Genomic DNA, 13,440 nt, shown 5'->3' with positions numbered 1-13,440 from the left:
ATTTACTGAAGCTTATGGTTATAAAAGACAAAAAAATTAATCAAGAATAGTTCACAAATCTGAAAAAGGTTGATTTGAGCTATGAACTTTACTTAACAAAAATTTAACTGAGTTTAAACTTTGACGTCTAAAACTAGGCTTTTGCAAAAAGGCTATGTATGGTTTACTAGAATGGATAGAGTAAAGTGAAACAAATTTTCCTTGTTAAATTGAAATTGCTATGACATAGTTTAAAGGTCGAAAAAGATATTTTTAGTGCTCTTTTTACCCCACTCTCAGATTATGCTTCCCACTTTAAGGTTCAAATCAGGGAGTATTTCTTATTTTTGTCGGAAATGTGGAACTTTTTTGCCTCGCTTTTTTTTTCTCTTGAACTTGTGATTTTTTTTTTCGTCCTTGTTAAAAATTTTCTTATTTGCGATACCTAAATCGCATTTTGTCTAAATGTATTATAACTAAAAGCATCTTAACCCTTTCATGCGCTGGATTGTTTTATAACAACAAATTAAACTAAGCTTCCCCAATGCAAGTAGTGCATTCTAACCGATTGAAAACAATAATTTAAAAAGGAGAGTTGAAAAAGGCTGTAGAAAAAGTCTACTTTAACATTTCATACTACCACTGTCATTTTGTAGATAATTTTTTATGGGTTATGTTAGTTATGGGAAAATAATTGGAGCATGAAAGGGTTGAAATTCATAAAAAACTATTGATTTCAGAAGTTGGAAAGAAATATTAAGTATATATTTTTAATGAGCATTTTTGATAAAGCATTTTTAAACAGTCAGTCATGTAAAGCTACTTTAACTTATAATGATCTTATTATTTTTATTATTATTATTGTTCTTACTAATAGTAATAACATTATAATAAAAGTAATAAGACCATACCTTTCGTTGCATATTCTTGAGCCTTCTACAAGTGATGTATAGCCTTATTTTAAACCTTTTCTAGATATATCAAAAGAAGTAATCTTATACTCCTATCTATTATCTCATTACTGGATAAATAATGAGTCTTCAAACTGCCAAAATAACTGGAAAAAAGCTTAGAAAGCAATTAACAAAACTTATCCTATTCAAAAACCAATCAAAAATATTTTTATGATATATATATATATATATATATATATATATATATATATATATATATATATATATATATATATATATATATATATATATATATATATATATTATATATATATATATAACTCTAGAAGGAACCTCTGAGTTGTGTGTAATCACAGCGCTCAGCTAATAGTTCATGCAGCATTTATAATTTTTTAGTGCCTATCTGATGAAATAATGCCTAAAAAACATTTTATCTTAAAAATAAAATCAGCTGCCTACCATGCTGTTGTGTTATTAACCTTCTAGCACACAGCATTGGGTAGTTAAGAACTAAAAGGTACATAAGTTATATAACAAATGCTAACTATTTGAAACTTGAGATTTCTGCACAAGCAAACAAATACATTTTCTTTACTTTTATTAAACAAACTAAATTAAAGCAAATTAAAATTAAAATTTATACTTAGTTTTACTGAGAATTTTTATTTTATCATATCTATTCTAAAAAACGAAAATCTGAAAGTTAATATAGAGCAACTTATTGTAAGAATATGTTTTGTTAAATAAAGAAATATTTATATTTGAAATTTTTGTAAATATGTAATATTCCGTTATTTTTATGAATAAAATCTTATGTTAAACAAAAAAACTAGATTTTTATTAGAAAATTGTATATTTATCAATATTTGAGCTTAAGATATAAAACTTGATTATCATCAGTTTCATAATTTTCATATCACCATTCCTTAATTCCACCGCCATCTTGGGAGGCCAAAACTGGCTTCAAAAAATTTTTTGGTATACGCTATCCAGTTATATTTTGAGATCAGTGTTGGTATATATAAGCAATTTTTAAAAAACAGTTCTGTTGCGAATGACGCGTAAGATAATTTATATAATAGATTTACCGAAAACTACAGCCGAGAATGTTGAGGAAATATAAGGGAGTAAAATACAACCGAGACTCATTTTTATTAAATTTGTCTTTGGCGCAACCGAACCATAATTTATTTATAAATTTTTATTACTTTTTAGTGAATACGATTGCAAAATGTTCACATAAAGTACGTGACAAACCTTTTCACTTTAGCGTTTGTTATAAAAAAAAGCAAAGTTTTCTTATTGTAAAACAGAAAAAATTGGGTTTTTTTTTAATTTGTGAGTTGCATGGTAACTTGAAAGACTTTAGGCCGGGTGAATAAAAATGAGCAGTTACTTTTACTCAGTAATTGGTCAGCTTTACGTGAATAAAAACTTCAGTAGTTTTCCTCATATTTTTATTCACGTAAAAGTAAACATTTTACTCGGTAATTGCTCAATTTTACTTTAATGAAAACTTAAGAAAAGTTGTTGAAGTTTTTATTCACGTAAAGCTAACCAATTACTGAGTAAAAGCAATTGCTCATTGTTATTCACCCGGCCTTTTGTCACGATGTGGTTATATGTATCAAAGCTCAAACGATTTTCTGAAGTTTAATTTAGGCAAAAATGAGCCCTAGCCTTTGTGCGCGAACATGTTTTGCAGAAAATATTGGCTTTATTCTAACCCCAAATCTGTCCTGGAGGTTGCTTATAAAATATATATTTTAATTGCATCAAAAAGTGCATTGAAAAACCTTTACAACGATAAGTATATAACGATATATGATATAACCAAATATGTTGCTTTTTTTTTTGGTTTTTGAACGAAATATCAACTAAAGCATAAATGAAGTTTTCGCTGAAGAAAACCTGGTTTCCCGCCTTAGTACACTTGAGCACTAGAGAGTAATTAGCCGTTTACGTTGCAATAAGATTTCATATACGTGAGTTAAAGGCCTTAAGGGAATTGCATATTACAACTTTTAAATATCATAATTATATCATTTAGAAAAAGTGCACGAACTTTTATGTAAATTTTAAATCTAAAATTTAAACTTACGTTATGCAAATTTAAAATTAAAAAGTCGACTAGTCGAAAGTCGAAATTAGTCGACTTTGAAAAATCTAAGAGTCGATCTAATCGACTTTAGTTTTTCTACTAATCGACTAAAAGTCGATTTAGTTGAATAATAGTACTTATACATGTATTTCTAATATTTTTTTATTTGATTGAACATTAAAGATCTTTTTAATTTTATTTTGTTAACAAAAGCAAATATGACTGTTGAATAGAATGTAGTTTTTTCAGTGCCGGAATAAAAGATCTAGCCCCCTTCCTTTCATATTAAATTAAAAATTAAAATATAGTATCTCCCTCCATTCCAACTAGTGATCGACCGGAATTAGGTTCAGATCCGGTTTCCGGTTAAAATTACGACAGGAACCGAAATCCCAGTTCCGGGTATATAAGATTTCGGTTCCGGCCGGATTTCCGGTTCAAAATTCTACCGAAAATATATATTATAAAGCTTTATTTAGCATAATACAGTTATCATCATTTTGATAAAAATGATTGAAAATTTTTTTAAATTAGTAGTTAAGCTTGAGAATAAAACTTGGCTTTGTTTGAAAACTAACTAATTTTCTTGTTTAAATTAATTTTAAATTAATATTCATACCTTGTAATGTTTTTACTGCTATTATTTGAGCTGAACTTATACCATTCTGATTCTTACCAGCTCATTTTCTTAAACATATTGTCATGATCCAAATGGACAATTTTGAACCTTCTAAAGATGAATTGGCTCCTGCAGCTCAAAGTCTGACGACAATGAAAAAAAATTTCATCTTTTTCGAACATTGTAAAAATTATTGCGCTATCTTGAACAGGGGAAAATGATTAATGTGCATTTTGACAATCCAAAAAATCATTTAAGTGTTAAATGATTTTTTGGATTGTCTAATTGCTTCTCTATGCCTTGGGTTTTGGAAAAATTAAAAAAAAAAATAAAAAATTTTAATTATTTTTACTACATTAATTTTTATTTAAATTAGAACTAACTTTTTTAAAATATATTACTTATTTTCGGTTCCGGTTTCTGTTCCTGTTCCGGTTAGGTATGTTATAATCTTTTACCGGTGTCACGTTAAATAAGTAGCCCGTTGTCACGTTAAATAAGTAGCCCGTTAAAAAAGTAGACAGATAGCTCTGCGCATGCGATAAGCATGCGCAGATATGATGTTAAGTTTCCACATGGACCTATAAGAGATGGACGTGCAACCTATTTTTTTTTTTACGAACCATGCTCGTTGCGCATTGTTACAAATCTTTTGTTTTAAACAATAGAAATTAAATTATATTGAAGTCTGTCGGATTTGTCGAAAAGTTTTGGACTCGTCTAACCAGTCACATCAACTTTCTTTTAGTTATTCAAGAAAACAACAATAGAATCAGGTTTTAAGCTTAATTTTATATAGTTACAGGCGCGGATCTAAGGGGTGGCCATTGTGGCAATGGCCATATATTTTAAATTTAACGGCAGCCATATTAGTTTTGGGTTTTTTCGCTTAAGGAATATCCCTAAAAATTTAAATTTGTCTGCCGTAATTTACGAATTTTGGCTATATAGATTCCTGCCATGGCTACAACGGTTCTTATTATACGTTACCGACGTTTTATTCAATAAATAAATGCTGTGAAAAAGTATTAAAATATCAATCTTTTATTGAAATTTAAACCGTGAAAATAAAATTTGGCCACACAGTTACAAATTCCTGGATCCGCGCCTGAGCTAGATATTCTTAATACTTTTAGAAATAACGCTGATGATAATATAGAAATTGAGATCATTTACTTAACCACTTTAGTACACGTATAACTAGAGATGTAATAAATAATACAGAATATCAACTAGTTTTGTAGCTACCTGGAGCGCAATGGTTTCATGTCCAGGGAACTACTCCATCTATTATATTGCTGTAGACTTTAAGTTTATGAATATTATAGAGTTTTCTTCTTTTATAATTAACAACAGAATTATATACAGTTAAGGATAAATAACTTATACATAAAATGAATGTAAATACAATAAAAATAAAATTTATTTGTCACAGTTTTAAAGAATTTAGCAAAGCCAATTAATGGCAAACCGCAAGAATAACTAAGTATTTAATATTAACATGGTATGGTTTACCAGCTATATATAAACTAATTTTTGTTTGACAAAAACAAATGAGTTTTATGTGTTTTTTATGACATATGAAATAATATATGAAATATGAAAAACGAAAACATAAATTATCTGAGCGCATTTTGCAAGATAATTATAAATTTGAACAACTTTTTAAAAGGTTTTGCCTTATCAAATGAATTAAAAAAAAGCCCATTAGAAAATACACCTACTAAAAAATAATGCCTAGTGGAATATATATTATGAAGTTTATAGAGTAGTTGAGGCAAAAAATGGCGACATATCGGAAAGAATACTCAAAAAATACACAAAATTAAGCCTGGTGAATGAAGGACCAAGGAGTTGAATGAAACCAAACCTTATCTAAAAACTTTATTTAAGCTTTTTTATATTTCGCTATAATTTTTTTAGTCATTTTAAAATTAACCTTACAGGTGTATTTTATTATTGACGTAACTTTGTTTACACGAAAAAAGTTCCCAAATATACAAATGTTTATCTTGGAAAAATGATGAAAATCTATTCGTGCCGAAAACTAATTTCCTTTACCTTGGTGTAATTTGTTTAGTAATTTGTCAACGCGTGAAGTAGTTGCTTTATCCTGAACAGTCTTATTAAACAAATGCTATAAAAGTTTAAACTAATACCACGTGATCAGAGTTTCTGTTTTAAAACTATGGGCAGCCATTTTAATAGATTTTTTTGTTGACGGGTGAAAATTTAGAGTTTGTCGGAAACTCGCATGGCTCGCTGATTTTTGCGGCCTCTTTGAATTAAAATAATAGGTTCACGCCCATCTCTTATAGGTCCATGGTTTCCATAAGGCAATAATATATAATATATACTAGATGTCTAACTTCGATCCGAAAAGTGAAGCCGTGGAAGCCATTTCTAATTCGGGCAAAAACCACTGATCTCAAAATCAGAGTTGATAACGCCTCCCGGCGGCAAAGTAACTTTCTGCCGAAAGGCCGACTTTTTTTGGAGGCGGAAGCCACTGGCGGCGGCCGTCAGAAGATATTTCGGAGGCAAGTTGGTTTAGAGACCGCCTCCAGTGGCTTCTGCCTCCCGATTGGCGGCAGCAGCCAGAACATATTTTTGGAGGCAGAATGTTTTGGATGCCGCCGCCAATCGGAAGGCGAAAGCCACTGGGGGCCGCCGCACTATGCGTCGCGCTGATAGAAAAAAAGGAAATAGCCTTATAACTAGAGAACTGTTTAACATTTTGAAGTAATTTTTTGAACAAAGCATCAATTATGAGAAATTGTTTGTTTTTATATATATTTATAAAAAAAAGTCCGGTCTTTTTTAAAACCGGTTTTATTCCGGTTTTTTAGTTGGTTTATCCGGACTAATTCGATTTTTGATTAAAAAGATATAAAACCGATAGTTTTTGATATTTAAAACTGATATATCAGTTTTAAGTCTCTATTTAAGTCTGATATATCAGTTTATCTTTTTTAGGGGTTACAGGCATTTTTAGTCTCCAACTTATATTTTCATGTTAAATAAAAAAGGAAATAACATAAGTATTTTATTATAAATAAAAGTAAAATAAATACTCCAGTAGTTCCATTCCCCTCAAATGCAGAATAGAGGTTCTGATGCTAAAATAGGTTTTTAACAATATGTGGCTATGAAAATAGCCGTTTTTAGGTTTTTAACAATATGTGGCTATGAAAATAGCCGTTTATTAAAAGTTGCTTATCAACTACAGCTGCATGGTTTAATGATGCTTCCTTGATTTCTTTTTATAATATGAACCATTACTCTTTATCTTCCTAAAATTATTTAACAACACACATTAAAATTTTAAAAAGTTTTGTTAATAAATAGTATAGTTTAAGATATAAACTATTTATTATAGAAATTATCTATCAAATTCTAATTCTAATAATTATACATTCAAGAAAAAACTGTATTCATTGTAATAAATAGATACAATTGAAATATAATTAAAATTTTTACTCTAAACGTATCTCAGCAATCCTTATGTGGAGCAACATTTAATATTTACAACAAGCCTTCATGAATTGCACTAAGAAAGTTTGGGATTCTTATGTTTCAACTTTTCTAACAATTAGTACTTTTTTTTTTTTTTTGCAAGCATAAAAAAAAACATACTGTTTGATTATGTAAAAAGATCTCAGAAATATCAGATTGGCTACCACCAGCACCTAAAATGTATCATTAATAAAATTAAACGATAACATTAAATATTTAAATTTAAAGATATACATAGCTTTCTCCAATATTTACCTTAAGAACAGTTATCAGCTTAATCTTCTTGCAGTATAGCTTTTATACCTCTTGCATTTTGTTCTTCTTACAGTATAGGTACATGTCAGATGTCATAAATAAATAATTAGCTGTATCCCTAGTATTTTCAGCAAAAGAAGTTAATCGTGCATGACCTACTCGTGCAGTTTTGTTGGCTTTGTTCCTGGCTTCAATGGCACTCTCAGACAAAGAACCTATTGGATACTTAATAAAAGAAACACCATGAACTACCATTCTATGCAGACTGTGACATTGGAATGGCTTTTAAAAACTGATCATTAGAAATGAGACCAAACAGACGTTCAGATTTCTGCTTGAAAATTTTCACATCCGGTCTTGCGGTTGTACTATTTATATCAATTAGCAGGTCCCTAAATAGTTTGATCATAGTGGTATTCAAATTTAGAATTCTTCCAGTCACAGATGGATTATTAAAGAATTTTCGTGCAACATTGCCAGTGTTGGATGTACCACTTCCCTTCCTGACAAAAGATACCCTTATTTTTAATTGTATTTTGAATAAGTGCTGGAATTTTTTTTTGTTTTCAATAAATTCTTGGCTGTTTTTTGCTGGAATTTTTCTTCCTTGTTTCACTGCTGGAAGTTTGCAAGCAGTATTGAAAACCCACTCCATGCTGCATATCCACAAATGAAGACTGCAAATTCCAAGTTTCAATATATTCTTGTCTACATCTTTATCTTTATTCCAAATGGTTTCCAAATTAAACTCCTTAGGACTTGCTTGACATACATGACAGCACTGAGATGCTATATTTTTTTTAAGCATTTTTGATACCACAGCATTAAGTGTTTTACCATCATTCATTGTGGTATAAATAGTTGACAAACTTGAATTTATAAACTTAATATTCTCTAAAGACAAAATTTCATTTTGTAAATGTTCAAACTTCTCTTGAATAAAACTAGTAGTCTCTTTGGCAAAACAAAACATAAGATGACGGGTTGCATCTGGACTATTTGGATTACAATTTTTCCATAGTATCTTTTTTCCACTTCGAATCTCCAACAGTACAAACACTATACTATACACAGTGGAATCATCCACACCTCTCTTCATAGTTGCTGCATTCTGAAATTCAGATTGGTCACTCTGACCATCACCACCCACTTTGCAAATAACATATATGTTATCACGTTCCTCCTGTGCTAAAAATTTAATAAAATTATCATCATCCTCCAAAAGATACTCAAACACTCTAGAAACTGAATGTTTGATCATATTGAATAGACTAAATTTTACTTCAGTTTCTGAATATTTCACCTGCTCTGGATATGTCAATTTTTTGTATTCTTTTAACTTGGTTAAACCTGGAGGAACAAGATGATGATTTTGTGTAACAATTTTTTTAAATTCAGCCCATGTTCTGTCTGTTAGTCTCAAATTGCAAAAAGTATGCAATGATAAATTTGGACCATATAAATTAGACCTGGGTGCAGTAGAGGGATTAGAGGCAAACCTTTTTACAGCATGTTGAAGTTCTTCCAGTTCTTTTCCCTGAAGATTATCAGTTCTTTTACGTTTCATCCTACTCGTAAGTTCTAAAAAAGATTTTCTAGGTTTTGGTGCTTCAGGTGTTCCCATTGTTACAGTATTTCTCCTAAAACATGTATAAAATGTGTGTACAACTTTTAACTTTATATATATACATACATACATATATATATATATATATATATATATATATATATATATATATATATATATATATATATATATATATATATATATATATATATATATATATAAATACACACATACGTACCTGTTTAACTTCAGTCTAAGACCTTCAAGTATTAATTGGCCCTCCTTCATTTTTTGTTCACCCTGCTTGATGAGCAGGTTACCCTGCTGAATCAGCTTTTCACCCTCTTTTAAATAAGTTGTCCCTCCTCATATTTCCTTATCTGTTGCTCAGGATCTGTTTCTAAGCTATATATATATATATATATATATATATATATATATATATATATATATATATATAACATTTTATTTTAGAATTAATAAAAAACTTACCAGACATATGATTTGTATTCTATTTTTTTATCCAGAAAATCTTTGTATTTAGTGAAGAACAAACTGCTTTTTTTTCCACATTTGTTAAAGTTTTTTATCAACTCAAAAGCTAGTCTTCGAAAAATTTTGAAACTAACCATACAACCAGCATTATTTAGTGCAATAAACTTAGACTCCAAAAGTTTTGCACAGGCTTTAAAATTTTTTCTTAAGAATATATGCCTTGGGGGAAATGTATGTGTTAAAAGTTGACGAAGAGTGAATGTAGCCATTTTGATAGTTAATAAAAATCATCGCAAGGTAAAACTGAATCAAATAAAAACTTACCGGAAGTTGTTGAACTACGGAATTTTCATTTACTTCACAGAATTTAGTCGGTTTTTGAGTAAAATTCACAATAGTAAAAATGATTTTTAAGCATGAGGTCACAGAGGTCGCCTCAATTTTTTTGCATGGCAGTAAATTCAATTCGCAGTAGCTATATTTTATTCAAAAAAAACGAGGCGACCTCTGTGACCACATGCTCAAATCAATCAATGTTTAAGAAATCAAAAAATCAGCAAAAAAATGCTATGCCAAAACCCTTTTTTTCTATTTCTAGTTTTACATTCAATTAAATACATGATTATTTTAATTTCGCATAAAAATAATATAGAAATTTAACACTTATCATATACTTTGAAAGGATTTTAACAAAAATGCGAGTTTTTTAAAACCTCAAAAAAACCCTTAAGATGTCAGAAGTTTAAAAAAACTTAAAACAATTTTTTTTTATAAAGAGTTAAAAACTAAATGCAAAAAAAAAAAACTTAAAAAGTTTAAATATGAAAAATCACTAAAAAATATGCACAAAATCCTATTTCCGCTAAGCGATGCATAGTGCGCCGTCAGAAGATATTTCGGAAGCAAGTTGGTTTAGAGACCTCCTCCAGTGGCTTCTGCCTCCCAACTAGCGGCGAAAGCCATACTGAAGTTGTTATTTTAGTCTCCCGCCGTCAGAAGAAATGAAAACAAAGGGTGTTGCCATGTTTGTCAATAAAGGAAAAGGAGCAGGAGTTTTTGATTGCTCTCGATTTTTAAAAGTGATAAAGAATTTGTTAAAACAATCGATAGCAAGGGAAAAAACAGCTTGGTTGTCGTTTGAGGCTGTCGTAAAAAACTCTCTTGGAAATAAAAAAGAAAACTCTGCTGTTTAATTGTTAGAAAGTTGAAAGCCTTTTGTGCTCTTCGATGCGAAATAAGTATAAAACTTCGTTTTATAAATAGGCATCTTAAACAGTTTTTTGGTCAAGATAATTATTTAAAGGAGAGCGGTCCCACCAATATCTTAAGAAAATGGATGATCGTTATCAAGGACGTTTGGAAAAACACATGATGGCAGACCACTGTCCAACAGTACTGTCCAACTTTCTTTTGTCAACTTGCTTGATGCAAGTTGACAAAAGAAAAGAGCTACAAGCAGAAGTTTCTTCCCGATTAAATATTTATGAGAAAACGATTTGTTCGAAATCCTTTTCAAAATTAAAATTTACGTTACTTTTTTATAAATTTATAAAAGGTTTGACTTTGATAGGATGATGTTTATGCTATAAATTGTTTATTTTAAACGTGTTATTGACTTTTTTCATCTTTTAATTTTATAAAAAATAAAATCTTTCAAAATATACCCTGGAATTTCCAAATAAGTTTCAATTCAGAAATACTTCGGAAAAAATGTGCTAACTACCTAAAATTTGCAAAAATTAAAAAATTCTATGCAAAAAATCTGATGTGACATTAAATGGAATCCTTTTTTTTATTGCTTGTATTATAATATAATTCAAGCTTATTGGAAGACTAATATTATTTTGTCAATTTAAAACTTAAGATAGTAAATAAAAACTTTTTTTCGATACTCTCCAGTTAGATACTTTAGACTTGATAAGTATTTCCACCATCCTGACGATAATATACAAAATTTAAAAACGATAAAAAATGACGTTCTTCAAGAAAAAAAAAAGTATAAAAGTATTTTTTAATGACGTCAAACACCACAACACTGTGATTGTTTTCATTGTGGTTTTTTTAATTATAACTTGTTAAGGACTAAATGTTTTTTTTTATTAATCAAGGACTTGCCTTGTCATTATTTTCTAATGTTTCAGCTAGCAATGTTAATGCAAGTTGAATATAGTTATTTAGCTATCAGCAGAGTTTATAAAAGACGGAAAAATTCTCAACTACACTTTTCTTTCGCAGCCATTGGCGTCCGCCTCCCCAAAATACGGAAATCTTGAAAATCGTTTTATAACATTAATTGCCAAATTTTGAGTATTTTAACAAAATTATGACTTTGTCAGAGATTGGTTTTTATTAAAAGTTATCGAATAAAATATTTTGGTACTTTTTTCTATTACATAAACTTAAATAAAAATTGATTTAATCATCGAAACAAAAGTCAATTTTACTGAGTGTTCAAAGACAAGAATTAAAGTTTGGGTTATGTTTTATATTCCATTTTAAAACAAGTAACATAAAATAGAATCTTTTTTTATATATGATTAACGTAATAAAGAGAATTTAACTTTGTCAAGCAAATCCAAATTTTGTCTAACTACTAAAATCGCGTTTAATATTTCATCCGAAAGCCGAGTTCTCAAATGGGTGTAGACCATTGCAAAGCTACTAAAATCTCGTTCAACTTTGACCTGAGAAAATGCAGCACCAAAAACAACTTGAGAAATATTGTAAAGTTCCTTCCAGTTAGGATCATCACGTTTTAAGTGCCAATATTCAAGAATATTAAAATTCTCATTCACACCAATACGTGGCTCACTATATACAATATTTGTTATTTGCTGATGAATTCTTGTGTTTTGTATAAAATCTATGCTTTGACGTTGACCTCCTCCTGAAAGAAGAGATACCAATTATTTGTTTATCAAACAACAAGTATTGTCTAATCGAACTGATTATCGAATCATTAAAAGTTTCAAAGTTTTTCAAACACTTAAAAGATAAAAACTTTTATTTAAAATTTGACTTTTTGACCTTAAATCAATAAAAGGTTAAACTACTTTTGTTTGGTTTGTGAAAAAAAAAAAAAAAAAAAAAAATGGAAGAAACGAATAATACTCTACGATGACGAAAATCATTAATATCAAGTTATTGAGTAGTATTGAACTTTTATTGACACACAGTGTGGAAATTCTTGATTTTTTAATGTAATTGAATAAAATTTGTTTAATGAACCGCTTGATATCAAGTACTGGTTAAATATCAATTACTGAATGATAGTAAAATCTCTACCTGAAAGTTGAGTCAAACGTTCTTCATCTTCATCTCGTAAGTTTTCAGGCTGTCGAGCAATTTCAGCAAGTTGTCTTTGTGAGTTTGCAAAGTGATGAATCTTCAATAAATGATCTACTCCATGGCTTCTCAATAAGTCGTTGAAAACTTCATGACTAGCACTATTCCATGCAAAACGAGGATCCAGTAAGAGAGCAGCGATGAAAGCATCACATTCAAAAAACCTTTGTGAACGTAAATTTAAAGCTTCTAGAAGTTTAGATGTTAAATTATTTTGTCCATCGGCAATCTTTTCTAAATTCATCACCATTCTCATCCATCGTAAAAAGAAGTCCGACATGGTATAGTCTGATCTTTGAAAATCCTTCATTGCATAAAATATCGGCTCGAATGTTCTTGCATATTCCTCAATAACCTTCCAGGTTTCATCATTTAATCTTAGCTCGCGGTTATTTCGATTAGTCCCGATTTGTTCATATATCGCGAGTTTTTCAAACATGTCTTATACCATGATGTAAGTACTACTCCATCTCGGAGCAATATCTTTGCGTGGTCTCTTGAGATCAGCAAAAATTGCATCATATTTAGGCGCTTGTGTATTTCTTATAAATTTTCTTATTTCAGCAAGAGTGGCTTCAAACGGCTCTGTTACGTCTTTTGCAGCTAATTGGCAAACATGCGCTCCACAAAACATTTTGGTACAGATTGC

General features: G+C 29.6%; 1 protein-coding gene and 1 pseudogene across 2 annotated transcripts; both read right to left on the bottom strand.

The window, feature by feature from the left end:
• Positions 1–6,321: 6,321 nt before the first annotated feature.
• LOC149889697 (uncharacterized) lies at positions 6,322–9,740 on the bottom strand (annotated as a pseudogene). Its single transcript, XR_016451992.1, has 3 exons — positions 9,444–9,740; positions 9,190–9,356; positions 6,322–9,024 (listed from the first exon to the last, which is right to left on the bottom strand). The product of XR_016451992.1 is annotated as an uncharacterized LOC149889697 (transcript).
• A 2,243-nt stretch (positions 9,741–11,983) lies between these two features.
• On the bottom strand, positions 11,984–13,230 carry LOC145190008 (uncharacterized). Its single transcript, XM_090085163.1, has 2 exons — positions 12,732–13,230; positions 11,984–12,333 (listed from the first exon to the last, which is right to left on the bottom strand). The coding sequence occupies exons 1-2, from the start codon at positions 13,228–13,230 to the stop codon at positions 11,984–11,986; spliced, it is 849 nt and encodes a 282-aa protein (XP_089941289.1).
• Positions 13,231–13,440: the final 210 nt, after the last annotated feature.

The sequence above is a fragment of the Hydra viridissima genome, unplaced genomic scaffold (assembly GCF_058129835.1).
Source record: "Hydra viridissima isolate aposymbiotic clone 2 unplaced genomic scaffold, HvirCarnegie_v1 scaffold_4, whole genome shotgun sequence".
Classification (NCBI taxonomy): Eukaryota; Metazoa; Cnidaria; class Hydrozoa; order Anthoathecata; family Hydridae; genus Hydra; species Hydra viridissima.
The sequence above is the reverse complement of the archived record's forward strand: the minus strand, read 5'-3'. Positions and strand labels throughout refer to the sequence as shown.

What these genes read in the sequence shown, in the direction of transcription:
- LOC145190008 (XM_090085163.1), bottom strand. Translation starts at nt 13,230, where the DNA reads ATGTTTGAAAAACTCGCGATATATGAACAAATCGGGACTAATCGAAAT. An exon ending in ACGTTTGACTCAACTTTCAG is followed by an intron (nt 12,334 to 12,731) that starts GTAGAGATTTTA and finishes CTCTTCTTTCAG; the next exon opens with GAGGAGGTCAACGTCAAAGC.